Source organism: Polyergus mexicanus, unplaced genomic scaffold (assembly GCF_030449975.1).
Source record: "Polyergus mexicanus isolate NDT 795.1 unplaced genomic scaffold, iyPolMexi1.0 SCAF_25, whole genome shotgun sequence".
NCBI lineage: Eukaryota > Metazoa > Arthropoda > Insecta > Hymenoptera > Formicidae > Polyergus > Polyergus mexicanus.
Genome location: NW_027223345.1, coordinates 2,364,881 through 2,390,801, shown reverse-complemented (window position 1 = coordinate 2,390,801; position 25,921 = coordinate 2,364,881). Strand labels below are relative to the sequence as shown.

At 38.8% G+C, this 25,921-nt stretch overlaps 3 protein-coding genes and 1 pseudogene across 3 annotated transcripts; 3 read left to right on the top strand and 1 right to left on the bottom strand.

The window, feature by feature from the left end:
* Nucleotides 1-1,876: 1,876 nt before the first annotated feature.
* LOC138943069 (uncharacterized) overlaps nucleotides 1,877-25,921 on the top strand; it is a 43,134-nt pseudogene continuing 19,089 nt past the window's right edge.
* Nucleotides 9,241-12,019, top strand: LOC138943225 (uncharacterized). The gene is made up of 4 exons (XM_070313831.1): nucleotides 9,241-9,460; nucleotides 10,079-10,948; nucleotides 11,114-11,334; nucleotides 11,852-12,019. The coding sequence occupies exons 1-4, from the start codon at nucleotides 9,241-9,243 to the stop codon at nucleotides 12,017-12,019; spliced, it is 1,479 nt and encodes a 492-aa protein (XP_070169932.1).
* LOC138943037 (uncharacterized) lies at nucleotides 16,965-18,936 on the top strand. Its single transcript, XM_070313556.1, has 3 exons — nucleotides 16,965-18,058; nucleotides 18,148-18,332; nucleotides 18,689-18,936. Exons 1-3 carry the CDS (start codon nucleotides 16,965-16,967, stop codon nucleotides 18,934-18,936), a joined length of 1,527 nt encoding a protein of 508 aa, XP_070169657.1.
* LOC138943036 (uncharacterized) lies at nucleotides 22,318-23,441 on the bottom strand. Its single transcript, XM_070313555.1, has one exon. It carries the CDS (start codon nucleotides 23,439-23,441, stop codon nucleotides 22,323-22,325), a length of 1,119 nt encoding a protein of 372 aa, XP_070169656.1. The 3' UTR covers nucleotides 22,318-22,322.

The window sequence follows — 25,921 nt, the reverse complement described above, 5'->3', positions numbered from 1 at the left end:
TAGCCGTTCAAAGCCGTTCGATAGCCGTTCAATGACCGTTCGATAGTCGTTCAAAGCCGTTCAAAAGCCGTTCAATGGTCGTTCAAAGCCGTTCGATAGCCGTTCAATGGCCGTTCGATAGTCGTTCGATAGTGGTTTACATATTATAATATATTATTCATATTTAAAAGGCTTTAGATATTTGCTCGTGAAAACATGCTAACTTTTGTTTTCTTATCAAGAGCTGAGAGTAAGCGTTTTTCGTAAGTGATACATCTCCTACTATAAAATGTTTGAGACAATGTCTATCCCGTTATGTTCGTCACAAAGTGTTTGACAGTCAGAAGTGAGTGACTTAAAGAACGACGAATAAAAATGTTTCGTCTTAATCTTGTAAGTAGTGTTCAGTGTTTTGGTATGTGTGTGCGACATTATGTGTGATATGTATTAATTAATAATATATTTCAGTTCGTGCAAATTGATGTCATCCACCGCCGATACATGCGGTGGATGAGAGGAAATTTGCGTTGGGCGCACGCAAGCTTGTGGGGAGACACTCGCGAAGCCCGCGAGTGTGCATGCGTGCACCCAACGCAATACGAAGACATTTTTTATTTACGGCCTCTTTTCGGCTTGGAGCCGTACGAAGAAGAGGAGAATTGGGAGCCGGAGGAAGAGGAAGAGGAAGAGGTGTCAGATGTGGAAGAAAATTTAGAGGAAGAGGTGGAGGAGGATTGGGAGGAGGATTGGGAGGAAGAGCTTGCGGCTCCAGGAGGATAATGTAAGTATCTATTTAAAAAAATATTATATTAATATAAATTTAATTTTTAATATTTAATATTTTTCTGTTTCAGAAGGAGCGCCGCCTATATATATATATATTTTTATTATTATTATTTTTATTATTATTATTTTTATTTTTATTATTTTTATTTTTATTTTAACACACACACACACACACATTGTAATATACACACAATTATGAAATAAATTATTATTATTATTATAATTGTAATTAAAGCATCAATTATTTCTACACCTTCTTCTTTCCTTTTCCTACATGCATGCCTCGCGCTATCTCATCGGTATATGCATGCCTCGCGCTATCTCTCTTTATCTCTTTCTCCCGCGAACGTCATCCTCTCCCTCGTGCCTGTGATCGCCTCGCGCCGCCACGCATATGCTCTCTCTCGCACCGCCTCGCGTATGCTCTCTCTCGCATCGCCTCGCGCTATCTCATCGGTACATGCATGCCTCGCGCTATCTCTCTTTATCTCTTTCTCCCGCGAACGTCATCCTTTTCCAACACCATTGCCACACCTACAAGCGGCATCGTACCTTCGCGTTCCCTCTTTCCCGCGGTCCCCGCACTTACCGTTCCGCCGCGGTCCCCTCCCACTCTCCGCGGATCCCGCGCCTACCGTTCCGCCGCGGTCCCCTCCCCCTCTCCGCGGACCCCGCGCCTACCGTTCCGCCGCGGTCCCCCTCCCCCTCACCGCGGACCCCGCGCCTCGGTTCCCCTTCCCCTCTCCGCGGACCCCGCGCCAACCGTTCCGCCGCGGTCCCCCTCCCCCTCTCCGCGGACCCCGCGCCTACCGTTCCGCCGCGGTCACCCCCCGCGTGACGTCATTCCCACCCCATGACGTCACCCCCCCCCGTGATGTCATACCCCCGTGACGTCATACTCACCCCCGTGACGTCACCCCCCACGACGTCATTCCCACCCCGTGACGTTATCCCCCTCCCCTCCCGTGACGCCACCCCCCCTGACGTCTTTCCCACCCCGTGACGTCACCCCCCTCCCCCGTGACGTCATGCCCTCCCCCCCGGTTTCCCCTCACCCCTCACCCCCCCTCAGAGGACCATGGTTTAGAACCGGCCTAGATACACTACTACTATGCTATACTCGAATTACCTATATATGATGAATTCGAGTCTAATATTTTCTCATATTGCCATTAATTGTTTTTATATATATGCCTTAAATTTTATTTAGATGTAGCTTTCTTTTCCAAATCACGCGAGTCCCAAATATCAGACGCTATACATTTAACTTATTCATCTATTGATAGAAGTGTCAATGAAAGTATGGGCCCTGTAAATCATACAAAAAAGAAGGAGAGGTGTAACGTTCAAAAGGATTTAGAAACGAATAAGCAAGACAAAGTAATGAGTGAGCATGAGAATAGTGATGACTGAAATTCTTGTACAGTAATACGGCAGGCGCAAGGTAAGATTGTTAATATTATAAGTTGCTCTTATATATATATATATATATATATATATATATATATATATATAATTTTTAAATAATTATTTTGCGAACAGTCCATATATTGCAATTGTTGAAAAGTATTTTATATTTATCGTGGTTGTGCTTTTACAGATATATGCAAGTCATATGTAACTCCCCATAATAACCCACACAGAGCTACATATCTAATCGATATCTACTGGATATCGACATATCCATATAATGTCCATATCTACTATGGATAATCAATAGATATCTATTAGATATCAAAAATATCTATATCTCCCGTATAACCAGTTGGGATATCTAGTGGATATTCACATATTATCCACACATCCATGTTAACTAAAAATTTATTAAAAAATATCCAGTAGATATCCATTAGATATTATATAATGTCCACATTCACGTCCACTAAATATCTAACAAAGATATCTAGTAGATATCCACTTATTGTCCACATATCCATGTCCACTAAAAATCTAACAAAGATATTTAGTGGATATCCAATTATTGTCCACATATCCACGTCCACTGAATATCTGACAAGAATATCTAGTGGATATCCACATATTCTCCACATATCCACGTCCACCAAATAGCAACGAAAGATATTTATTAGAGATCCACGTGTTATCTACATATTCATTTCTTATTCGTAAAAATGTTTGCCAGAAATATTTAATAAGCATATATCCATTATTAATTAGTAATTAAAATATAAATAGTTATATTTGAATTTTTTATATACGTATAGTTAATATTATTATTAACTATTCGATATTTTACATTTCGTATTATGTGCGTAATACGCATACGTTTATCTTCTTGGTGCCTATATTATAATTATGGTTCTTTATTGGGTGAGTTTACTCACGAGGTGAAAATTAAAAAGTGAGCGATTCACTAATAGATTATCTACGATTTCATTCGTCGAAATCTAGTGAATCTCTCACTTTCGTAATTTTCATCTTGCGAGCAAACTCACCCAAAGAACCGTAGCACTCTTATTTGTATTTAGGCGCGTAACTGCAATATACATGTGTGTACATATATATCCCTGAACATGAAAATCCCGATCCCAGGGAGAAACGCGAGATCGGATATACGTCTATTAGATGTCGGAGCCATCTAGTCTAAAACAACATCTAGAAATATATGAATTAGATGCTATGTAATTTTGTGTCATTGAATTTTTTACATACTATTAAAACTTAATATTCACACAATAGCAGTGCATTGTTTATGAAACACTCTTTGGGCTGCAAATCACTTCTCGACATCTAATAGACATCTAATAAACCTCTAAATAAATGTTAACGCAATATGTATGTAACATCATAATAAAAACAGAAATTCTGTTGTTAAAAAAATAATCTCATAAAACATATTTTTCGTCATATACTACTATTCACTTCATATATTATCGAAAATAAATTTCTGTCGATATCATGATTCTGATTGATGATGTCTATATTATGGTTATACTTGAAGAGAGAAAGAGATAGCATATGTCTGTCTTCTTTTACCACCCGAAGCTGCCGACCGCATAATTATATGTACAATAATCAATATTAATTGGTCTTTTACGGAAAAGTTGTTAGTGATTGACTTTCTCGGGCGCCATTATTGACCAATCAATGCCGGTCATTAATATGATTGGCTACGACGTTGCCTTTTACCGCGGCGTTGCCTATCCTGTGTAGTTGGTTGTCTTGTGTACTTTATAGGTCTTTGTGTGCAAGCATGTGCAAGTGCAAGAGCCGTTTCTCAATCGTGTCTGATCCTGATTGTGTCGCTGATTTCGATATTTTACATCGTGAATAGAAGCTGTTGTGTGTGTCTCGGATATCCGAAAATCCAAGAAGAATAAATATAAATCCGGCATTATGAATGAAGAAAAACCGGTAATGTATCGTTATAATGTACTATGTTTTAGTAATTTCTTAAGTATTATTAAAGCGCAATATATTACAATTATATACTCTGTGTCATTGTAATGTGTTTGCCGTGCTTTTATATTGCTTTAAATATTATAGAGGCAAATGAAAAAGAGTACAGCATTGTAGTGTGCTGCACTTTAATGATATTTAAGATATTATAAAAGAGTAGCACATTATTATGACATAGGCTATATTATTGTAATATGTTACGCTTTAATAATACATAAGACATTATTAAAGCGTTGCACATTATTATATAGTGATCATTATATCGAATATTAACAATTTCATATAGTTTCTATACAATGTTGTCTATTTTATATAGTAGAAGCAAACTCTTTGTTTGACTGTTTTTTTTTTCAAACTTGTAATCCTTATTCCTAAATTATTGTTACCTCTCTTTTGATAGTGTACACACAAAAAATACTTATACAAAGAAATATTGCTGTAATATAATCATAAAAAAATTCGTATAAAAAGATGATTTTAATATTAAATTTTATATTAACAAAGTAAAATGGAAAACAGAAAATTGCATATGTTTTCATACAGTTGCGGAAACATCTCATGCAGAGAGTAAAGCAGGCAACAAAAAATCTTGCAAAAGTAGCATCGATTGAGAGATTGAGGAACAGAATTATTGCGTCCAATAATATCTTTCCAGACGAAGAGTATATGAATGTATATATCAGTGATGGGAACTCTATCTCAGATAAAAGTCCACTTAGAATTAATATATCAGATAATATATCAGAAATAAATGAAGCACAAGATATTAACCCAGTCAGCCAGGTCTGTTCTAACAGATATTGCCAAGTGCTTGCTACAAATTATTGTCAGCAAAAAGGCTACAAATTTGGTACAAGAGTTGTTATTACCGATTAAGCTGGCAGATTGCCGGCAAGAATCAAGCAAAGCTTGCTAACATAACTACACAGTAAATTGGCGGCAGAAACTGAGCAAAGCTTGCTGACATGACTGACATCAGATTGTCGGCAAAAACTGAGCAGGATCTAGAATGCGCAATCTGATGGCAAATTGGCAGCAAAAACCGAACAAAATCTGCAGCTTATTACAAAGTATTATAAAATAGTTCAGTCGCTTATCGCTATGCGGCGCGTTATTCATTATCTATACCCGTATTCAAATTCTTGTCATGAGTGTATATAAAGCCTACAAAATGCTAATAATATTATAATATATATATTTCTATCAGTTCAATTTTTGACACAATTCTTATGCAGGAAATTCAGATATTGAATTGATTTTTTGCAAATCGGACAGATAATTATTCGATTTTCACTTATTCAAACAATTTCTGTCCAAAAAGATCTTTAATTTTATAAATTAAGTTATTTGAATTTACCTATATGTTTTAACATATTAATATATGATTTTATATAATGTCTAATTATTTAATGGTCATTTTATGACCAAAACTTATCATCATTTTGTTACTTAGGGTTAAGGCTTTAAATCTATTTAAATATATACTTTTATATGAATGGCCAAAAGCTGCACAATTTGTTCGGTTTTTGCTGACAATCTGCTATCAGATTGTCTTGCACAGATCTTGCTCGATTTTTGCCATCAATTTGACGTCAAATCATGTCAAGCTTTGCTCGGTTTTTGCCATCAATTTGCTGTCAGGTTATGTCAACAAGCTTTGTCACCAAAACACAAGCTTAATGCGGATACAGATGGCACTGGATTTATTACCAAGTTTTGAGCGAATTTGATGCCAATTTGGCAACAATTTGTTATCAAATTGCTTATTGGGAATATTTCTCAAGTAGCCGTCTTGGAAAACACTGAAAATGGAAGGGAACAAAGAATATATAATGAACAAGATGTAATTGAAGCGCTTGATTTGTCAGATGATGAAATTATATTGCAAGATGAAACTGACCAAGAAAATGATGCTTCAGAAGATAGTGATGATTATGATGAAAATATAAATAAAAATCATTTTGATACTGAGGAGCAGAAGGCTAACTATGTTGCAGTAAATTTGAGAGAATGGGCTATTTATGATGGATATATCTCAAAGAAAAAGCTCGATAATTTGTTATTTAGATTAAACCCAATCTTTCCAACTTTGCCAAAAAGTTATAAGACATTGCTGTGTACACCCAAACATCTTGACATCTGTATACTTTCTGATGGATCAATGTTGTGGTATCAAAGAATTGTAAGAAATTTAGATGCAATGTTGTTGGATGAATATTTAGACAAATATGGTAACATAACTATTGATGTTAACATGGATGGGTTGCCCGTAACAAAAAGTACACGTTTAAAATTTTGGCCAGTGTTGGGTCGTCTTGTACACACAGATAACGATCCATTTCTGATTGGTTTGTACGTTGGTGAATGGGATCCGATTGATGTGCACTCTTATCTGAATGATTTTGTCGCTGAAGTAAAATACCTTTTAAAACATGGATATATACGCAACGGTTTCAGATATCCATTCATTTTAAGAAATTTTATTGCTCCTGCACGCTCTCTTGTGAAGTGTTGTGTAGGTCATAATGGTTACGGTGCATGTGAAAAATATACTGTTGTTGGACAATATATCAATAATCGTATGATTTTTTTGGATCTGGATGCCCCACTACGTACAGATGAATCTTTTAGAAATCAAGATGATCAATTGCATCACATTGGAGTGACTACCCAGACAGCACAAAACATCCTCAGGATCATCCTGAATATGTCCAGGATAGTTCAGGACATTTGTAGGATGTTTTAAGATATTATTATAAATATATTTATAAAAGTTTAATATGCATACATAATTATTTTTAGTTGTGTCGGTTATTTTATATAATTTAGAAATCTTAAGTATTATAATAAGTATTAATGTCCTATAAATGTCCACTGGATAACCCCTGGATGTCTGTAGGATATATCTGCCCTGTCTATTATATTGGATGTCTTTTGGATTTCCAGAGGACATATACATGTGCAATTAATTGTTAACGTTAATTTCGTTTAATATTAATAATTGAATTGATGCGCACATTTTCAGATATCCAAAATTATTATTTATTTAATATTTCATGAGAAATGTTACTGTTCGCAACATTCTAAAAACTTTACAAACAATAGTATTTAACCGCTAGTTCGTTTGTTTACCGCTATGCGACACGCGAACTCGTATTTGAGATTTGGTCATGAGAATTATATAAAGCTTGCAAAGAGCAACTGACAGGAAATTACAAATGTAATTATTTTCTATCAGTTCAATTTCTGATGCAATCCCAACATAGGGAATTCAGATATTGGATTGTTTAGAAAATATTACACAACTCAAACCCGGGAGCTAAACCTAAAATATTAAAGAACGGTGAACTATTTTTAATATTAGATTTTTAATATTAGATTTTTAATTGGTAGTAAATAACAAAACATAATTTTAATTTATATTTAAATTTTAAAATTTGCTCCTTGAAACATACGAAAAATATCCCTAACATATCCTATAAAAATCCTTAGGATGTTCCACAGGATCTCCCTGGATTCTCCAGAGGTTAATATACGGCTATCATTTACTCTTCCTCAGGACATCCAGAGGAGATCTGAGGATTACAATGGGATATCCTGAGGATATCCTACATGTATGTCCTGGATGCCCTTTGGACGTCCTAAGGACATCCTTGTGCTGTCTGGGTATTTTACTTAGAATTGCAAAGATGGTATCACAATTCAGACTTGATTCTTTTCATTTAGTATGGCATGGTGGCTTTAAACGATTGCTTTCCGCCTGGATGGAGTGGAATGGATCCTGGAAGCTTTCACGAAATGACAAAAACAGCCTCTAATTTACTTATATTTCTTGCTGCTTTCTGTCCAAGTGATTTTAATCGACTACCCAGACCACTGGATTATTGGAAAATGTATAAAGGCACAGAGGAGCGACGTTTATGTCTTTATGATGGACTTCTTGTGTTTAAACACGTTCTGAAAGAAGACGTATACAATCTGCTTTTTCAAGCTGCCATGTACATTTTATGTAGTCCTGTGCTAGTGAAATCGATGTGTGATTATGCACATGAATTGCTGTTAATATTTATCCGGCATTCTGCAGTTTTGTATGGCAATAAGTTTGTTGTATATAATATCCATTCTTTATGTCATTTGTCACAAGAATGCAAAGATCACGGTCCAGTAGACAATTTTAGTGCATTTGTGTTCGAGAATTTTTTGAAATCTTTGAAAAGTTCTTTGAAATCATGTTACAAACCTTTGCATCAAGTTGCCTATCGTGATTTGGAGCGAACAAAAAAAATATTAGTCAAATTGTCAGATGGTAGGAAAATTCTGTCTCTCTCGCAGATGTACATAAACACAGAGGAACGAATCAATGGCTCTCATTTTCGTTGTTTGTTTATTGGCAATGTAAAATTGAAAATTGGTCATAAAGATTCATGCTTTAGGACATCTGAAGGAAACATTTATGTTCTTGTTAACATTATCAGAAGAGACAATTCGGTGCTTCTAATTGGTAACAAATTTCATCAAGTGGAAGATTATTACACTTATCCACTTCCTTCCTCAGCATAAGGTATATTAAAAGTTTCAAATTTGGACAATGTAAGACATATCATTTCTGTGGAAAATGTAGAAGCCAAATGTTGGTTAATGCCTGATGATCTGCAGTTTTTTCTATGTATTCCGTTATTGCATACTATGCCATTATTGTGATGTTCCAATTGTCTGTGTGATATTCTACTTTCTCATATATGTGCTGCTTGTACGTTGTTATCTGTGTATGCAATTTTATAAATAATATTAGTTTCTTTTTTACAATTTTAAGATTTATTTAATAGAGCAAATCAGTTAATTTTTATTCGGTCGAAGAATGGATTGCATTCAAGTCAGGAACATTTCTTTTACTATTTTTCTATATTTGTGTATTTATAAATCCTGTCAAAATTGCGTGATTGATAAAAATTCATAAAGTTGCTTATGTATTTATTAACTTTCTATACTGTTCTTTATTTTTTTATTATAAAATGCTTTTGTAATTTATTTATTTATTTTATATTTTACTGTTTTATGTTGCAGTTTATTGTTGTGAAATTTTTACCAACCCAGGAAGATGATGACCTTTATTATGAGGTTGCTCTGGCCAAATGGATAGTACAAATTGATAAAAATATGATTGGAAAAATTTTTTGGCCAAAGAATGATGCAATAGCGGGCAAGTTAGTGCGTTCCGAGGCAAGAGCAAATGAAACTTGGCCACAATTAGAAGTAGAAGTTAAAAAATATTATGGTATGTTTTATATTATGATATGATATGTGAAAAAAGTAAAGTTAAGACTTAAAAGCTCTCAGCGTGCTTGAATCGTACTAAAACACATGAATTTCTGAATATATCAGTTGTAACTGTTAATTTATAGAACATTATATTTTTAATTGATTTCTTATAGAGGAAATTCGGGCGCGCCAAGTGCCGGCTTTTAAATTGCAATTTTACTTTTTCTTCAAAATATTTTATTCAGATATTTGAGCTTATGATTATTAATGAAATCAATAGATATAACAAGAAGAGTAACCTGACATATTTATCAAATGATTTTAAGAGATATTACTTATATCCATTGAAATAAATACACAGAAATATTACGTTTAGAAAAGCAAAATAATTTTTTTCTTTATTGAATATGACATCTTGAATAATATCGAAGCACAATGAACTAATTAAATATTTATAATTGTTTATTTGCATTTATTTGGTGTAACTTTCTGACATCACTATATTTTTTTAGAAAATAAAAGAAGTAATTTTTTATTTCTTACTTTATTCCATAAGATTTTAAATTTGTTCTATGAGTGAGTGAGTGAGTGAAACTTATGCACTCCTAACAACTTTATCTTATATTTATCGCAGAAACGTATATTGCTGCCAGAAATGCCGCAAGGGGCTTTGAAGAGTTTGCATCTGCCTATGAAAGTGATTCAGGCTGTCAAATGGGCAGAGGCATGAGAAGAAAGCGATTTATGAATCTAGTCTCATCTGACGATGATTCATCTGGCTCTGATACTAAAAAGTGCAAGCAGGATAAGTCAAGGTCAAAAATACCAACTGCTCCTCTTCCACCATCTCCTCCTGCTGGTCTATCTTTTTTAAGGAAGTCTTCAAATATTGCCTCAAAGGAGAATATTACTCCGCTGACAATTGTTTCTAACAAGAAACAAAGCAAAACAGCTATCCCACCTTCAGCAGCACCAATTACAGCCGGTACTAGGCAGAACAAGTTACTGCACAAAATTATTAATCTCAGGCACCAGGCAGCTGATAAGGCACAGCAACGAAAAAAAGCAATGTCTTTGGAAAATATACGTAAATTGCCTGTTAGAAAAAAGACAGTTTATAGCACATTGTGCTCTGAATCACCAGTGAAGGCTTTTGAAACAGGTGGGAGTTGCAGATCTGAATCACAGTCATCATCATTGACATCGTCAATTGTGTCAAACTCGCAATTTGTTGAACAGTCATCATATAGTAGTAAGATGTCAAATGACATTCAATCTCCTTTGTCTCAATCTCTCTATCGGTTTCTATCAGATAAGATTCAGAACCCAGTAACTCAGACGCAGTATCTCAGTAGTTCTTTTATAAGTGATTATATACACCGGACACCACCAAAAGAGTTCAGCGAATTTGTCGCCACTGAAGACAGAAGTGAAATAGACATTGAGCCTGATGAACTTTCACTAACTTCATCACAGACTGCTTTGACATCAAACTTGACTAGAGGTACCATTATATTTAATATACTACTATATTTAATATTAAAAAATTAACTCATTTCCATAAATTGTTTCAAACATCAATCTGAAACTTTGATGAGAAGTACATGTGCTTTATTTTCTCTCAATGTTTTTGTTGATTATTTAATAGTGATCTAATTATTATGTACAGATCTGAATGCATCCCTGACGAAATTGAATAAAAAAGTAGACAACATGAGAGCGAAACTTGACATGATACTTATAAATCAATCTAAAATTAACAGAATTTTAATGCCTGAAGAAAAAATTCTCTCTAAACCTTCAAACATGCCTGCACTTCCTTTAGATACCATAGAGCAGGTCGAAAGGTTTGAAAAATTTCTCTCAAATGATGTACAGCTTGCAGACACAGTAAGTGACGTTTTATATATTTTTTATGGTAAATATTCAATTTAATAAAGTCATCTCCGATAACTTTGATTTTGGCAAAAATTTTGAGACATTGCCAAGGTCGAAATCATGGGAGATAGCTCCATTAAATTGAATGTTTCCTTTTTTACATTAAGTTGTAAGCTTGGAGAACAAATATAAGAGGAGAGAGTATTATTTTTACAGGATTGTGATATAAAGTGGAAGTATACTCTTTATTTTAATTCCTGTAAATCACTTTAAGTGCTGCTCATGAACAAAATGGTGTATCCAAGTAGACTCATAATCAGTGTTACAACATAACTTATGTAGCGTATCCTAGTAGAATCATTATCGCATTCTAAAGATTTTGCTACATCTCCCTTATCTTAATACTCTTCTGTTATTTCTTTCACTCAAAGTTGACAAAAATCGTTAGTGGAGCATTGCTTGATATTGTAATGACAAATAATAGTCTTTATGTATATGTTCCTGTATCAAAATTCTTCTTTTGTTTTAGTGCTACTATTTAAAGTCTCTTCCTTTGGGAAATGATGAAGCTCGAGCAGTGCCTAAACTTATGTCAAACCTCATGAGTAACTCTCTTGCCCAAGAGTTTAATTTTGATGGTCATGGAGACAAATTGACTTTCAAATCCACAAAGTTATGGGAATTGGTACAAGGTTAGTGACTGAGTGTATAATTGGCTTCCGCGAAGCGCATATGCGCGCATGTATTTATAGTATATGTAACGTACGCTTTTCGGAATAACTAATGAATGAGAAAGAGGGAGAAAGAGAGAGAGAGAGAGAGAATCATATCTAGCTAATACTATTTTTCTGTCATTTGTTTATAAAGAGATTCTTTTTATTGTGTAATTTGTTTTATTTGTTAATCTTATTTGTTAATCTTATCTATTATTTTTATTTGGCAAATGTTGATGTTTTTTAATCCGTATGTTTATTAATTTTTCAGGTACACTGTTGTTAAAATTTGAAGAAAGTGACCTGAGTGAGGCATTGAAGTCCCTCAGATCATGGTTGCGGAATGCCAAAGGAAGAAGGGGTTAAGTAATTTAAGACACTGTTGCTTTATTAATAACTATTTTCGTTTTATTTTTATTTTCTGTTATGATCTGTTAAGTTTGTAAAACTTGTTCTCAATTTACTCAATATTTACTTCATCTCTTTCCTACTTCGGTTGAGAAATGTCAAAGCAAGAAAGTTTTGGTGATTATTTTTGATGATGTAAGATTAATATTGTGGATTTAAAATCGTATTTTTTCATTTATGAATTTAATCAATATAAATGTAATGTTTTTTTTTTCCTATTTTGTACGACTGTAAAATGCTAAAAAAAGGAATAAATAAAAATATTCGTATTTTTTTAATTATATATTACTATTATTATTTATCGATAAATAAGTTTTTAAGTTGATTAACTTGTCTCTTTTATAGAAGTGCAAGATTAACTATCACGTGGAACGCGTTGACATTTTATGTGCCATAGCCATAAGTCCGAATTTACAATACGTCTGCAATGAATATAATAAGCCTTTAGCCTTTAGCTGTAGATTCAAAATTGTGATATAATTTACAGCTTTTCAACATTTTCTGTGAAGTACTAAATCGTAACCTGTCCAAATTACAGCTCTTGCCGCAGTGCGAAAAATTCTAAAATATTTAGAGCACAGAGCTAAAGGTTAAAAGCTTATTATGTCCATATTGAAGATTCGGATTAACTTATTGTATGTAATAATCTGTTTTGGTTTAAGTTCGTCTCAGACTACGCGAAGATTGAAGATTAAAAATTGGAATTTGATTAATTAGAACAAAAAAAGCTAAAATTTTTTTGTCCTGATTGGTCAAATTTCAATTTTTAATCTCAATCTTTAATGATTTGATACAGGCTTCACACAAGAGGTCTTATAGACATTTATAAGACGTCTAGTAGACACGTCTAAAAGAGGCCACAATGACGTTTATCTAGATGCGAAAATCGATCTATCTTAGACATATCGAATAGACGTCTATTCTACATCTATCCGACTTTACGTTTCTCCCTGGGATGGTTGTGCGCGCCGCGGCTACTTTGTCATTAATTGGCCACTTTCCAATTCATGGCGCCCTTAACTACGCGATGTTGTTCTGCGCATATGATCTGCCACGCAATTAGCTAATCGGAGACACGTGAGCTGCCGAGTCAAGCCGGCATCCGGTATCCGGTAAAGAATGAGGAAGCACGTAGCACGAGGCCATTATTACGTGATTGTTACGTGAGACGTATGTACCGTGTGTGAATCAAGATAAATCCATGAAAATCTAACACATTATTTGTATATTGTGCATCGGTTTGGGCACCGACTAGATACTATTAAAGACCGTCAGCCCTGGGTAAATTTTTGTGAACCATCAAGTGGGCCCGGTGGGCCCGGAGATAATTGAAGAATGAAGACATTATCGATCGTTTTAACTGCACACAGGATAACAAATAAGAACATATTCTATATCTTATTATTATCGACAATGGAAAGTTGAACATACAGTAAAAAAGATGTGGAAAATAAAATAATAATATATGCATTTTGTACTGTAAAATAAAAAGATTCATTTTTAATGAAGAAAATAATCGATGAATTATATATATTTAAATATTATTATATATCATATATTAATTATATGTATATAATTACTATACATATAATATAATATGATACATTATTTTACATGTATGCAAATTACCAATTATGTTAAATATAAACTATAATGGGCTATAATATAAATAAAATAATATATAAATAAATTAATATATATAAAACTATCGCACATGGCTATTTAAATGTCTCTGAAATGTTATTGACAGAGATTAAACTATATTATTATATCTTTTATTATTAATAAATATCTTTTTTGATTTATTTTCTTTTTCTCTCTCTAATATTTCTTAATAATTTTCTTTAATTTACACAAGTACCCAAGTAGCAAGAGTGACGATGTCAAAAAATGTATCAAAAAGATGTGATTATGACATTGAAATACGTCATTATAAATGTCACTCTACCACTTTTGGAATAGATATTAAATTTAATTACACACACACACACACACACACAAAATTGTAATTAATCAATTAATAATATAATGTTAAAGGTCCCATATATATATATATATATATATATATATATATATATGTATATATATATATATATGTATAAATGTATACTTTTTGTATTAAATATGCATGATATAATACTTTTTTTTACTAATACAATAAATATAATTTTTTATTAATATATTTATTATATTAATAGAATATATAATAAATACTACTGAATAATAAAAACATCTTTATTATCATTAATATAACAAAAATTTCTCCTGAAAATTTCTCTCTCTTTCTCTCTCTCTTCCTTTTCCCTCATATCTTGTAAGCAAGCATCAAAAAATCTTAAAGCTTATTATTTCTGTTTTACTTATCCTTTTGTAATTTCGTATTTTCGTACTTTTTACTTTATATTTTTGAATGTAATTTTACTAGATTAATAAGATTTTTATTTAAAATGTTTTTATTTGAAATGGCAACAAACACATTCGTATAATTTTAAATTAATCATATAATAAATTTTTTTGCACGTATTTAATTAATTAAAAATTATTCGAATTACATTCGAATCGTGTTATGTGTGTGTGTGGGTGGTGTCATTTTAACCGCAAAAATCTCATTAATTCATTAAAGTTATTTTTAAAAGAAAAAGTAAAAAGTAGAGTTTTTAATTTTTATTTTATAAAATGTTTACATTTGTAAATTATCATAGATAGGAAAAGCCTGTTGTAAGAGCTTCAGAACTCTTTAATGATGGATCATCTCACTCGCTTTCTGCTCTATTTCGCTCTCGCATTCGGCGAGTCGCGTCAAAAAGATAAGGCCCGCGAAACATCGCTTCTCGTACAACATTCGGAACTCTTTGATGATAGATCATCTTACGGAACTCGCTCTCGCTCTCGCTCTAGCCCTGCTCTGCTCTTGCTCTCGCTCTCGCTTTCGCTCTCGCTCTCGCTCTCGCTCTGCTCTTGCTCTCGCTCTGCTCTTGCTCTCGCTCTGTTCTTATTCTCGCTCTCGCTCTTGCTTTTTACGAGCCGCGCTAGGACAACCAGGAAAGATAGCTCGTAAAACGCATCATATAGACAAGTGCGGACTAGACTGGATACTGGATATGCCATATATTTATAAATCGATAAAAAAAAAAGAAATCAGCTCTTAAAGTATGATATATTATACGATGATAATAAAATAGCATCGTGGAATGATGTACGGTCATTATGGCAATTAGAAAATGGCAAAGCGACAAGAGCGGCTTGCAAATTGTCAGAAAGACATATAAGTAGTAATACTAGACGGGTTCTAACTCAGGTCCTCTGAGGGGGGTGAGGGGCGAGGGGAAACCGGCGCGGGGGGGTATGACGTCACGGGGGGGTTGTATGACGTCACAGGGGTGGGGTTGTATGACGTCACGGGGGGGTATGACGTCACGGGGGGTATGACGTCACGGGCGTATGACGTCACGGGGGGTATGACGTCACGGGGGGGGGGTTGTATGACGTCACGGGGAGGGGTATGACGTCACGCGGGCGGAGGGAGATTTTGGTGGCGCGGGGTCCGCGGAGAGGGGGAGGGGGACCGCGGCGGAACGGTAGGCGCAGGGTCCGCGGAGAAGGGGAGGGGGACCGCGGCGGAACGGGTGGCGCGGGGTCCGCGGAGAGGGGGAGGGGACCGCGGCGGAACGGTAGGCGCGGGGTCCGCGGGGAAGAGGGAACGCGAAGGTACGACGCCGCAGCGCGGTGTATTACAAAGGGCGAGTGTCGATGTCCAGGTGCTCGAGAATTTATAAACATTATAAACAAATATCATCTCATACTGCACTATTGCACGTGCGGCATTGTTGAATTTCGTAGAAAGATTATTGCACGTGCGGCATTGTTGAATTTCGTAGAAAAATGATAAGGTTAGCGCCGATGTTTGGCTGCTATAATTTATTATAAACAAACTAAAACCATCGCGGTGGTCTCTTCATCTTTTTTTTTCCAGGAAAAGCCGCTCGCGCACTATTGCGCGTAACATTAAAATTAGATGATAAGGCGAGCGCCGATGTCCGGCTGCTATAATTCGCGTCGGGACATGTTTATCGGTATACTTAAAGGCGGGTGTCGATGTCTGAAAAATAAGGCGAGCGCCGATTTCCGACTGCTCGAGAATTTATAAATAATATAAACAAAATAGAACCATCGCGGTGCTCTCTTCATCTTTTTCCAGGAAGAGCCGTTTATCGTATCGCTTGTCGGGATACGTTTCGCAATACCATAACGCGATAGATTAAAAATATATAATGAAGAACGAAGGGTGTCAAAAACTCAGTATGCGATTTGAAAGCTTACGGTCCGTATATCGACTGAAAGAGGTACAGCGGGTACTTGTAAATTTTTGTGATTGAGATATGCGACGTGATAAGTGGCCGGTCCTTCTCCAATTGAAGATTTCCGGCGTATCAGATCTTTCCGTGCAATATGTGCCCAATTTGCACACAGTAAAAAAAAAACATCGGCATAAAAAGTGTGAAAAATAATAATAATAAAAACATGGAAAACACCGAGCAAACCGAACGCGACCTGTTGGAGCTGTCGCGTCGAGTCGCTACCTTGGGCGAGTATTTCGCGTGGGCGCAGCGATGCGAGGAATTTATCAAACAGCTCGAAGAACACAGTCGTGTCAAGCGTCCGCGACTCTCGATCGGAGTTCGACAATCTTTGGTGGCTAGAATCGCGCGACTCGAGGGTGCGAGGACTCGATTAGAGAGACGGTTTATACACAGCGGTGGTGATTACAGTGGTGACAATACCTCGGAAAGACTCGTTTGGCGAGAGATCGATACCGCGTTCGAAAACCGTATACTGACCGGTGCGGTGATTAACACAGATTATATCGAACCGCGACAATTTCTCGAGGACGCCAAAGACATCGTGCTCGAACACGTGCAAAAAGTTATGGAAAGACATAATAACGTGAAAGTGAACACTGTGTTCAACGGTGAATTCGTGTCGGGTGATAAGAGCGCAAATAAAAGTGTAAATACCAGAAACTATGAACTCTTTCGTACCGATTTACACGAGTGGTACGAGCGACGCGTCGTCGAGCCCACGCTTGCCTCGCTCGAAGAATTTCAAGAACGCGATAGCGGGTGGGCGTTGTCGCGAATTCTCGATTTAACTGTAAATATAAATAAATATAATCCAATGCGCGCGGGGTGTCATATTAAATTACCGCGAGAAATAACAATGAAGAGAGCGGTAATAAACGTGCAATCCAAAGACAATGCGTGTTTCGCGTGGGCGGTAGTCGCCGCTCTACATCCAGCTAAAAGAAACGCGGAACGGGAATCTTCGTATCCACATTATACGACAGTGCTAAATCTCCAAAACATTGAGTTTCCGATGACATTGAGTCAAATTAAAAAATTTGAACTTCACAACATTTCGATAAATGTATACTGCATCGAGAAAGAAAACAACATTGTCCCGATACGTCTGAGCGAACAAAAGAAGGACAGACACGTCAACTTGCTGTACATGCAAGATTCGCAAGACGTTGGACATTTTGCGTGGATCAAGAATTTATCTCGCCTCGTGAGCTCGCAATTGAGTTGTAGCAAACGCAGACAATATATCTGCGATCGGTACGTATATTTAATAAAAATGCAATATATAAAATATACGAAAAAAAAATTAATTATTTCTTTTTTTACAGATGTTTACACTATTTTAGATCGGACGATAAGTTGCAGTCGCACATTGTAGATTGCCGAGAAATGAACGAGTGCGCCATCCGATTATCGAGCGATAAAGACAAGTGGCTCGCGTTCAACAACTACAACAGAAAGGAGCGACTTCCCTTCGTCGTATACGCCGACTTGGAGTGCGTGCTGAGGACGGTGATCCGATGGCGTCTACGTACACGTTTCAGCAACATCAAGTATTTAGCGTAGCTTATTATGTAAATTGTTCGTACGACGAATTGTTATCCGCGTATCATTCTCGCCGTAGTACCGATTGCGTTTCGTGGTTCGTGGAAAAATTAAAAAATTTAGCGCAACGCGTAAAGATTATTTTAACCACGAATGTCCCCATGATAAATTTAACGCGAGATGAGCGGGAAAAGTATCACAGCGCGACACACTGTCATATTTGCGAAAAACCGTTCGCGCAAGACGACACGCGCGATCATTGTCATCTTACCGGGCGGTATCGAGGTCCCGCGCATTCAAACTGCAATTTAAATTATAAAGACTCTTTTTGCATTCCCATAGTATTTCACAATTTATCCGGTTACGATTCGCATTTTATCATCGAGGAAATAGCTACCGCGTTCGAAGGCTCAATCAACGTACTACCGATAACGAAAGAAAAGTATATTTCATTCACGAAACACGTTAAAGATACCGCCGAAAAATCAGATTGCCGAAGCAATATAAAGTTACGGTTCATCGATTCGTACAAATTTCTCAGTACTAGTCTCGAAAAATTGACATCGAACGGGGAATACGCGGTGGCCTGAGCCAATGTTCCGGCAGATACGCGCGAGCCAATAACAAGTACATGCCGTCTTATGACCCATCGAAACCATCGTCATACATGATGTATTTCGATGTAAACAACTTGTACGGTTGGGCAATGTGTCAACCGTTGCCCTATGCCGATTTTCGATGGGTCGATGACATCTCTGACTTTGACGTTAGCGCGATCGCTTCGGATTCAACCACAGGTTATATTCTCGAGGTCGATCTGGAGTATCCGCAACATCTTCACGACGCGCACGTTGATCTACCGTTCTGTCCAACGCGCGATAAGCCGCCCGGCAAGCGGCAGGATAAGCTCCTCGCGACTTTATACGATAAGAAGCGTTACGTCATACACTATAACAACCTGCAGCAATGCACGCGTTACGGCCTTCGCATCGCAAAGATACATCGCGTATTGCAATTCGCTCAATCCGCATGGCTCCGCGATTACATCGAACTCAACACCCGGTTTAGAACGCGCGCGACAAACGATTTCGAGAAAAATTTATACAAGTTAATGAACAACGCGGTATTCGGAAAAACTATGGAAAACGTGCGCAATCACGTCGATGTAAAATTATTAACAAAGTGGGACGGGCGATACGGCGCGGAGGCGATGATCGCGAAACCAAATTTTCATAGCAGAAGCGTCTTTTCGGAAAATTTGGTCGCTGTTGAACTGCGCAACCTCGAGGTGAAATTCAATAAACCGATCTATGTCGGTATGTGTATACTCGATATATCGAAGGTGTGTTTATACGAATTTCACCACGAATACATGTTACCGTTATATCGCAAAAATTGTCAAATAATGTACACCGATACAGACAGTTTGATTTATCACATCGAGTGCGAGGATGTGTACGAGAATATGAAACGCGATATCGCTAGATTCGACACGAGCGATTATCCGGCTAACAACGCGTACGGTATACCGCTCGAGAACAAGAAAGTGCCGGGTTTGATGAAGGACGAGAATAACGGTGCGATCATGACTGAATTCGTCGGGCTTAGAGCAAAAATGTACGCATTGCGAGTAAATAGTAAAAAGGATACAAAAAAGGTTAAAGGTGTCAAGCGTAACGTCATAGCGAGAACGATAACGTTCGACGATTACACGCGGTGTCTGCGCGTTGACATTGAAATGACTCGACAATAATCCTGCATAAGATCAAAATTGCACGAAGTGTACACAATCAGCGAGACAAAAATCGCTCTAAGTCCGTACGACGACAAGCGATATATCGTACCTGATTCGACCGGCACCCTACCGTGGGGACATTACCGGATACTCTTATAATGTAATGTAATGTAATGTAATGTAATATATGTATATGTACGTAATGTATATATGTATGTATGTATGTATGTAATGTATGTATGTATGTATGTATGTATAAGGAAAACAAAAGAAATATATATATATTCCTATCTTTCTTTTTTCTTTTTTATATTTTATATTTTATATGCTGTATACATCTTACATATATTTTTTATATTTCAGATACTTTATACGTATTTCATATTCTTTATATGTTAAAAATAAAATACAGTTTGTACGAATTAAACCACATTGTCCTTGTGTATCCAAGAGTTGTGCGATCCATCGAATCCCAACCATTTGACGTAAACCTCGTCACCTCTCCTGCGTAGTACTTTCTCCACGAGATACACGTCCGGATAAATCGCGCGACGCAACTCGTACTCGTAGAACGCTCCAGCGACAGATTTTTTGCGATAGTCCTCGAGTAGATAAGTTACGGGATTAGTACGTTGCACTTTAACGATCTTAAACACTTCGGTGGTCCAGTTTGGCGTGTAACCCTTCTCGAAGATCGTCTTGTACTTGCTAACGCGTACCGGGTCACCTACTTTGAACTTTGCCGGACCCGCGATCTTTATCGCGCTGTACACAGTATCTAAGAGTCTTTCGGCGATCGCGGGAGTAACGTCGGCGGGTCGCATACCGATCGTTCGATGCTTGCGCGTGTTGTAATCCGATACGAGTCGCGGCAACGCGTCGACCCACTTGTAAGTTCCGTTGAGCGTAAACATCTTCCACATATCGTTCTTTAACGTACAATTGAATCGTTCGACGACCGATGCCTTCAACACCGAATACGTGGAATAATGATTGATGTCGTGTTTCTTCACGAGACGTTGCATGTTGGCGTTGTAAAATTCCTTCCCCATATCGGTTTGCATATTTTTCGGGCGCCTCTCGCTATTTCGAATTATCTCTGCGATAGCGTCAGCCGTCTCGCTTCCACCTTTATTCTTGAGCGGTACGGCCCACGCGTACTTGCTCAACACATCGATGACGGTGAGTATGTAGTGGTACCCTCTGTTGAAACGAGAGTACGGACGCATCTCGACGATGTCGGCTTGCCACAGGTCATCGTAACCCCGCACTACGACGCGTCTTCGGGGAAAATTTCTTCTCGCCGAAGCATGCAGTTCCTCGACGAGTCGTAGCTTCTCGATATTTTTACGTCCGTTGGATTTTAACGATGTCATGTTTTTAGCGGTGCGGCTAGTCGGTGCGTAATAATACGTGTAAAGAAATTACATTATAATTTATATCTCTAACTTTTAACCACTCAATAACCGTTTATTCCCGGTCGTCGTCTTTCAATAGTGGTTCTTTGTCATCCGTCATTCGTCGCCGTTCGATAGCCGTTCGTAGCCGTTCCTGACCCGTTCGGTAGCCGTTCCTAATTCGTTCGCAGCCGTTCCTGAACCGTTCCTGAGCCTTTAGATAACCGTCCGACAATCGTTCCTGAACCGTTCGACCGTCCTTCAACCGTTCGTAGCCGTTCGTGAACCGTCCGTAGCTGTCCGTGAACCGTTTCTTGTCGTCCATTGTCGTTCGTTGACGTTTCGTTGACGTTTTGTCGTCGTTTTGTTGTCGTTCGTTGACGTTTCGTTAGTGTTTGTTGACGTTTCGTTAACGTTTCGTCGTCGTTGTTTCGTTGTCGTTCGTTGACGTTTCTAATCTAGCGATATTCACACGCCGAAGCTCGTTTACCACAATCTGTAACGCTCGCACGTCTTTCTCTAACGCTGCAAGCTTCTCGTCTAACTCTTTCAGTTGATTTCTCAACGTTTTAACGCATTGATCCACGTACAGTTTGTTGATGGCGTCGGTATCAGCCACAAGTTGCGCTACACGACGAATCTTGCGCGACCTCGCGTCAAAGTCCGTAACGGCGCGACACAGAGCGTTATCGCGCACGAAATTTCTCATTAATCCGTTCCATCGACGATACGAAATGACATTCGTCGTGTCATTGCTCTGCTCGGACATTCCAAATTTGTTGATGCGCATCATCGATGCGAGAGACGTCGGTCGATCGATTGATTAGTTTTGCCGAGATACCGCTTAATTTATAATAATACCGGCTTCGCGAAGTTCCTCGATGATCGATAGGATCTCGTTGTCGTGGCCGTTGTGGCCCGCTTGGTGCGAAGCGTCGAGCAATCGTAAACAATCCACCAGCTCGTTGGGATCGTCCCAGTGCACGTAGTCGATCTTGTTGTCGGCTAGCGTCATCGCGCGAAGCGCGAATAATCCCTTTCCAGATTTTGTTTTTTTGGGTTCGATCGGTATCAGCTTTGCGATTATTTCTTTGTACTTGTATCCCCTGTTGCCCATTAATCGACCCTGCGCATCGTGATTGCGTTTATGCGCGTTCGTCGTCAACAGCATACTCTTGTACGTTTGCTTGTCATCCTCCGTATAGATGACGTCATCGGGGACTTTTTTGAAGATCAACTCGTAAAGACCAGGTGTGCCGACGTATCGTACGCCGTCGATAATTATGTTATCCGCGTTGTCCACGTCAAAACGTTTATTACCGAACATCATTCCATCGTTGTCGAAATAAACACCGTACACGGTGTCAATACCGCTCTCTCGATCGCCGCTCAGGACAGGCCAGACGTACCTCCGACCCAGCGGACCTAACTGATCTCGCAACGTTTCTCGGCCTTCCAGTGTTTGCAACTGATTTCGGACGGATGTCACGAGCGAGTCGTCCGTGGTTTCGAAAACATCCACGTTCGCGAGTAATTCGGACATCGTAGGTTGTACGGTTCTCATTGACGCTGATGGTGTAGAGGTTATCGGCGGTACATCCAGTAGAGGGTCCAACCGTTTCGATTTATGCGGTGCTGGTGAGCGATCCGACCTGCAATTGGATCGTTTTCTTTTTTGCGGTGTCGCATCATCTTTCTCGCGCTTCGGGATGGATAACGCTTCGATCCCCGCGTCGGTGTTACTCCCCGGCTCGTTCTTCACCGCGATCGAGCTAGAGTTGTCGACGATCTTTTGTAGCGGCTCGATGAGAGGTCTAAAGCGCCTGTCCAACACGATATCCTCATCGATCTTACCGGTCTTCAAAGCGCGATGTTTCTTGCGAATCGATTCGCTCGTTTTCACAATTGCCCTCGCAATCTTCTCACGCTCGCGAATATTCTCGCTCTTATCGATCGCAGCCATCGCGGAAAAGCAAAAAAATGTCAATCTCTCTCTCTCTTACATTTCACCTCCGACGAAGTATCGGCAACGACTAATCGTTTTGCGGTATCGCGAACACGTTAAATCCTTTTCTGTATCGCCCATCGTTGAGCAAGCTGTCCTTATCTATCACTACGAATCCATACTTGCATTGCCAACAATCGCGACACAACGCGCAAAATTCATCGTACGGCATGTCGGTATTCACGTGATCGTTGTACACGTGTTTCAGGTTGGTACCATCCTGTTTGAACAGGATCAGCAGGTTCGCGTTGTCGCGTATCAGATGTTTAGGTATTCTCGCGTACGTCTGACAGAGATAAAAGCAGTCGACGCTCGAGTGCCGGCCCATTGAGAAGTACTCTCTCACAGCATCTTGCTTATCACATGCCACGTCATCGAACACAAAGATCGAGTTTGGACGCGCCTCGCTCGGCGGAATGACGTCACTGTTGTTGGAGAACGTGAAGTAGCCGATTTCGTCGATCGATGTCAGCAAATTCTCCAGATATCGATATTTTGGTTGTTGCAACGACTTTGAGTACACGTACACGTTTTCGAAACGTACACCGTGTGGACTTTCCAGCAGGCTTATCAGAACGTTGGTTTTACCACAATTCGAGGGACCGCAAACGATCGCGCGTATAGTAGTCGGTAGCATCGTACCATGCTTGCGCATCTCCGCGTTGTCCCCCATCGATCGTAATCTATCGTCGCAATTCGTCACGCGTATCGCCAAAGGTTGTCGCACGAATCTCATTTTCACACTATCGACTGAGGAACGCCGGATCGAACGCCTATTTATAGGTGCGCGGAACCGCGAATCGCTCAGTAACGAAAATGTTCGTCCTACTGTCGAGACCTTCCGATATTTGCGATTTGAGCGCCGAACAGTTACAATTTGTGCCGAAAGTTGTTCTGTTGCGAATGTGCGGCGATCACGACCACTACTTGTGGGACAAGCTTCCGGAACATATAAAAGCGGATTTAGAGGTTCAACAATATCGACGCTGTTACGAACATTACAATCAACCGTGGCAGCGAACGCACATCGACGGTCCAGCACCGTTGATAAAAGATTGCGGCGAATGTCAACGAAAATAGGTACAGGCCTATTAAATCGTGCGATAAACGCCCTTCCTTTCGAGTTACATATCCTCGGCTATCAGTTTTGCGGTCCGGGCACTCATTTGGAAAAACGATTGGCGAGAGGTGATCGGGGTATAAATCCATTGGACGCGGCCTGTCGCGAGCACGATAGAGCGTATTCCCGGAACACCGATCTCACCGAGAGACACGCGGCTGACAGGATACTCGCCGAGAAAGCGCGAACTCGCATCGTCGCGAAAGATTCGACTCTCGGTGAGAGAGCCGCAGCTACAGCTGTTTGGGCAGCGATGAAAGCCAAGACAAAAATCGGCATGGGTATGAAAACGAAGACAAAGACGAAGATGAGGACTACGCGGAAAAGGTCGACGAAAAAGCGGATACTTCCGACAGCGAAACGAGGCGGTGTATTGCCGATTCTACCGATGTTGGGTGCGCTCGGATCCTTGATCGGCGGAGCGGCTGGCGTGGCCAAGGCGGTGAACGACAGCAAAGCCGCGCGCCGTCAGCTGGAGGAGCTGCAACGCCACGATCGCGCGATGGAAGGTCGCGGGCTTTATCTCGCTCCGTATAAATACGGACAGGGACTATATCTCGGCCCGTACAAACGTGGACAAGGAGTGGCAACGAAGAAAAAAAAACGTCAAAAAGACGCTAAAAATGCCTATGGGTGTGACAACGAACATACAATTAGAACAATTGGCGAAACGTATGCGTATACCATACTTTAGAGGGGTTTTCATGCGTGATTCGTTACCGATCGGTGGTATATATCGAAACGAAAGCGGTATCGTGAATTTGAATAACGCCAAAGGACCGGGTACTCATTGGGTAGCGTACGCAAAGAGGGGAAATCGCGTTATATATTTCGACGGTTTTGGTAATCTTCGACCTCCGAATGAATTGGTGCGATATTTTGGATGGAATGTGACGAAGATCGAGTACAATCGCGCGTCCTTTCAATCTTACGATCAAAGCATCTGCGGACAATTGTGTCTGCGGTTTCTCCGAACAGTCGACGACAATCGGTGCGAACTTAAAGCCTGACAATGCGCCGTTAAGATTCAGTATTCGTTAAACAGTTTTGCCGACATGTCTATGACATTCACGCTGACCGGGAAGAGTAGCGTCCTCACGGCACACTACCATCCGGCCATAGATTTGAGCGACGGTGATTACGAGCTCGGTCTAACAAATTTTGAGACTTATCATACGATATCGAACGTGAATTCCTCGAATAATAAATTTTATTTCGATGAGGATGACACGGAAATTACGATTTCCGAGGAATCGTACGAGATACACGCAATACACGATTTTTTGAAAAAATGTGCAATTTCACGGAAACGCCCGCG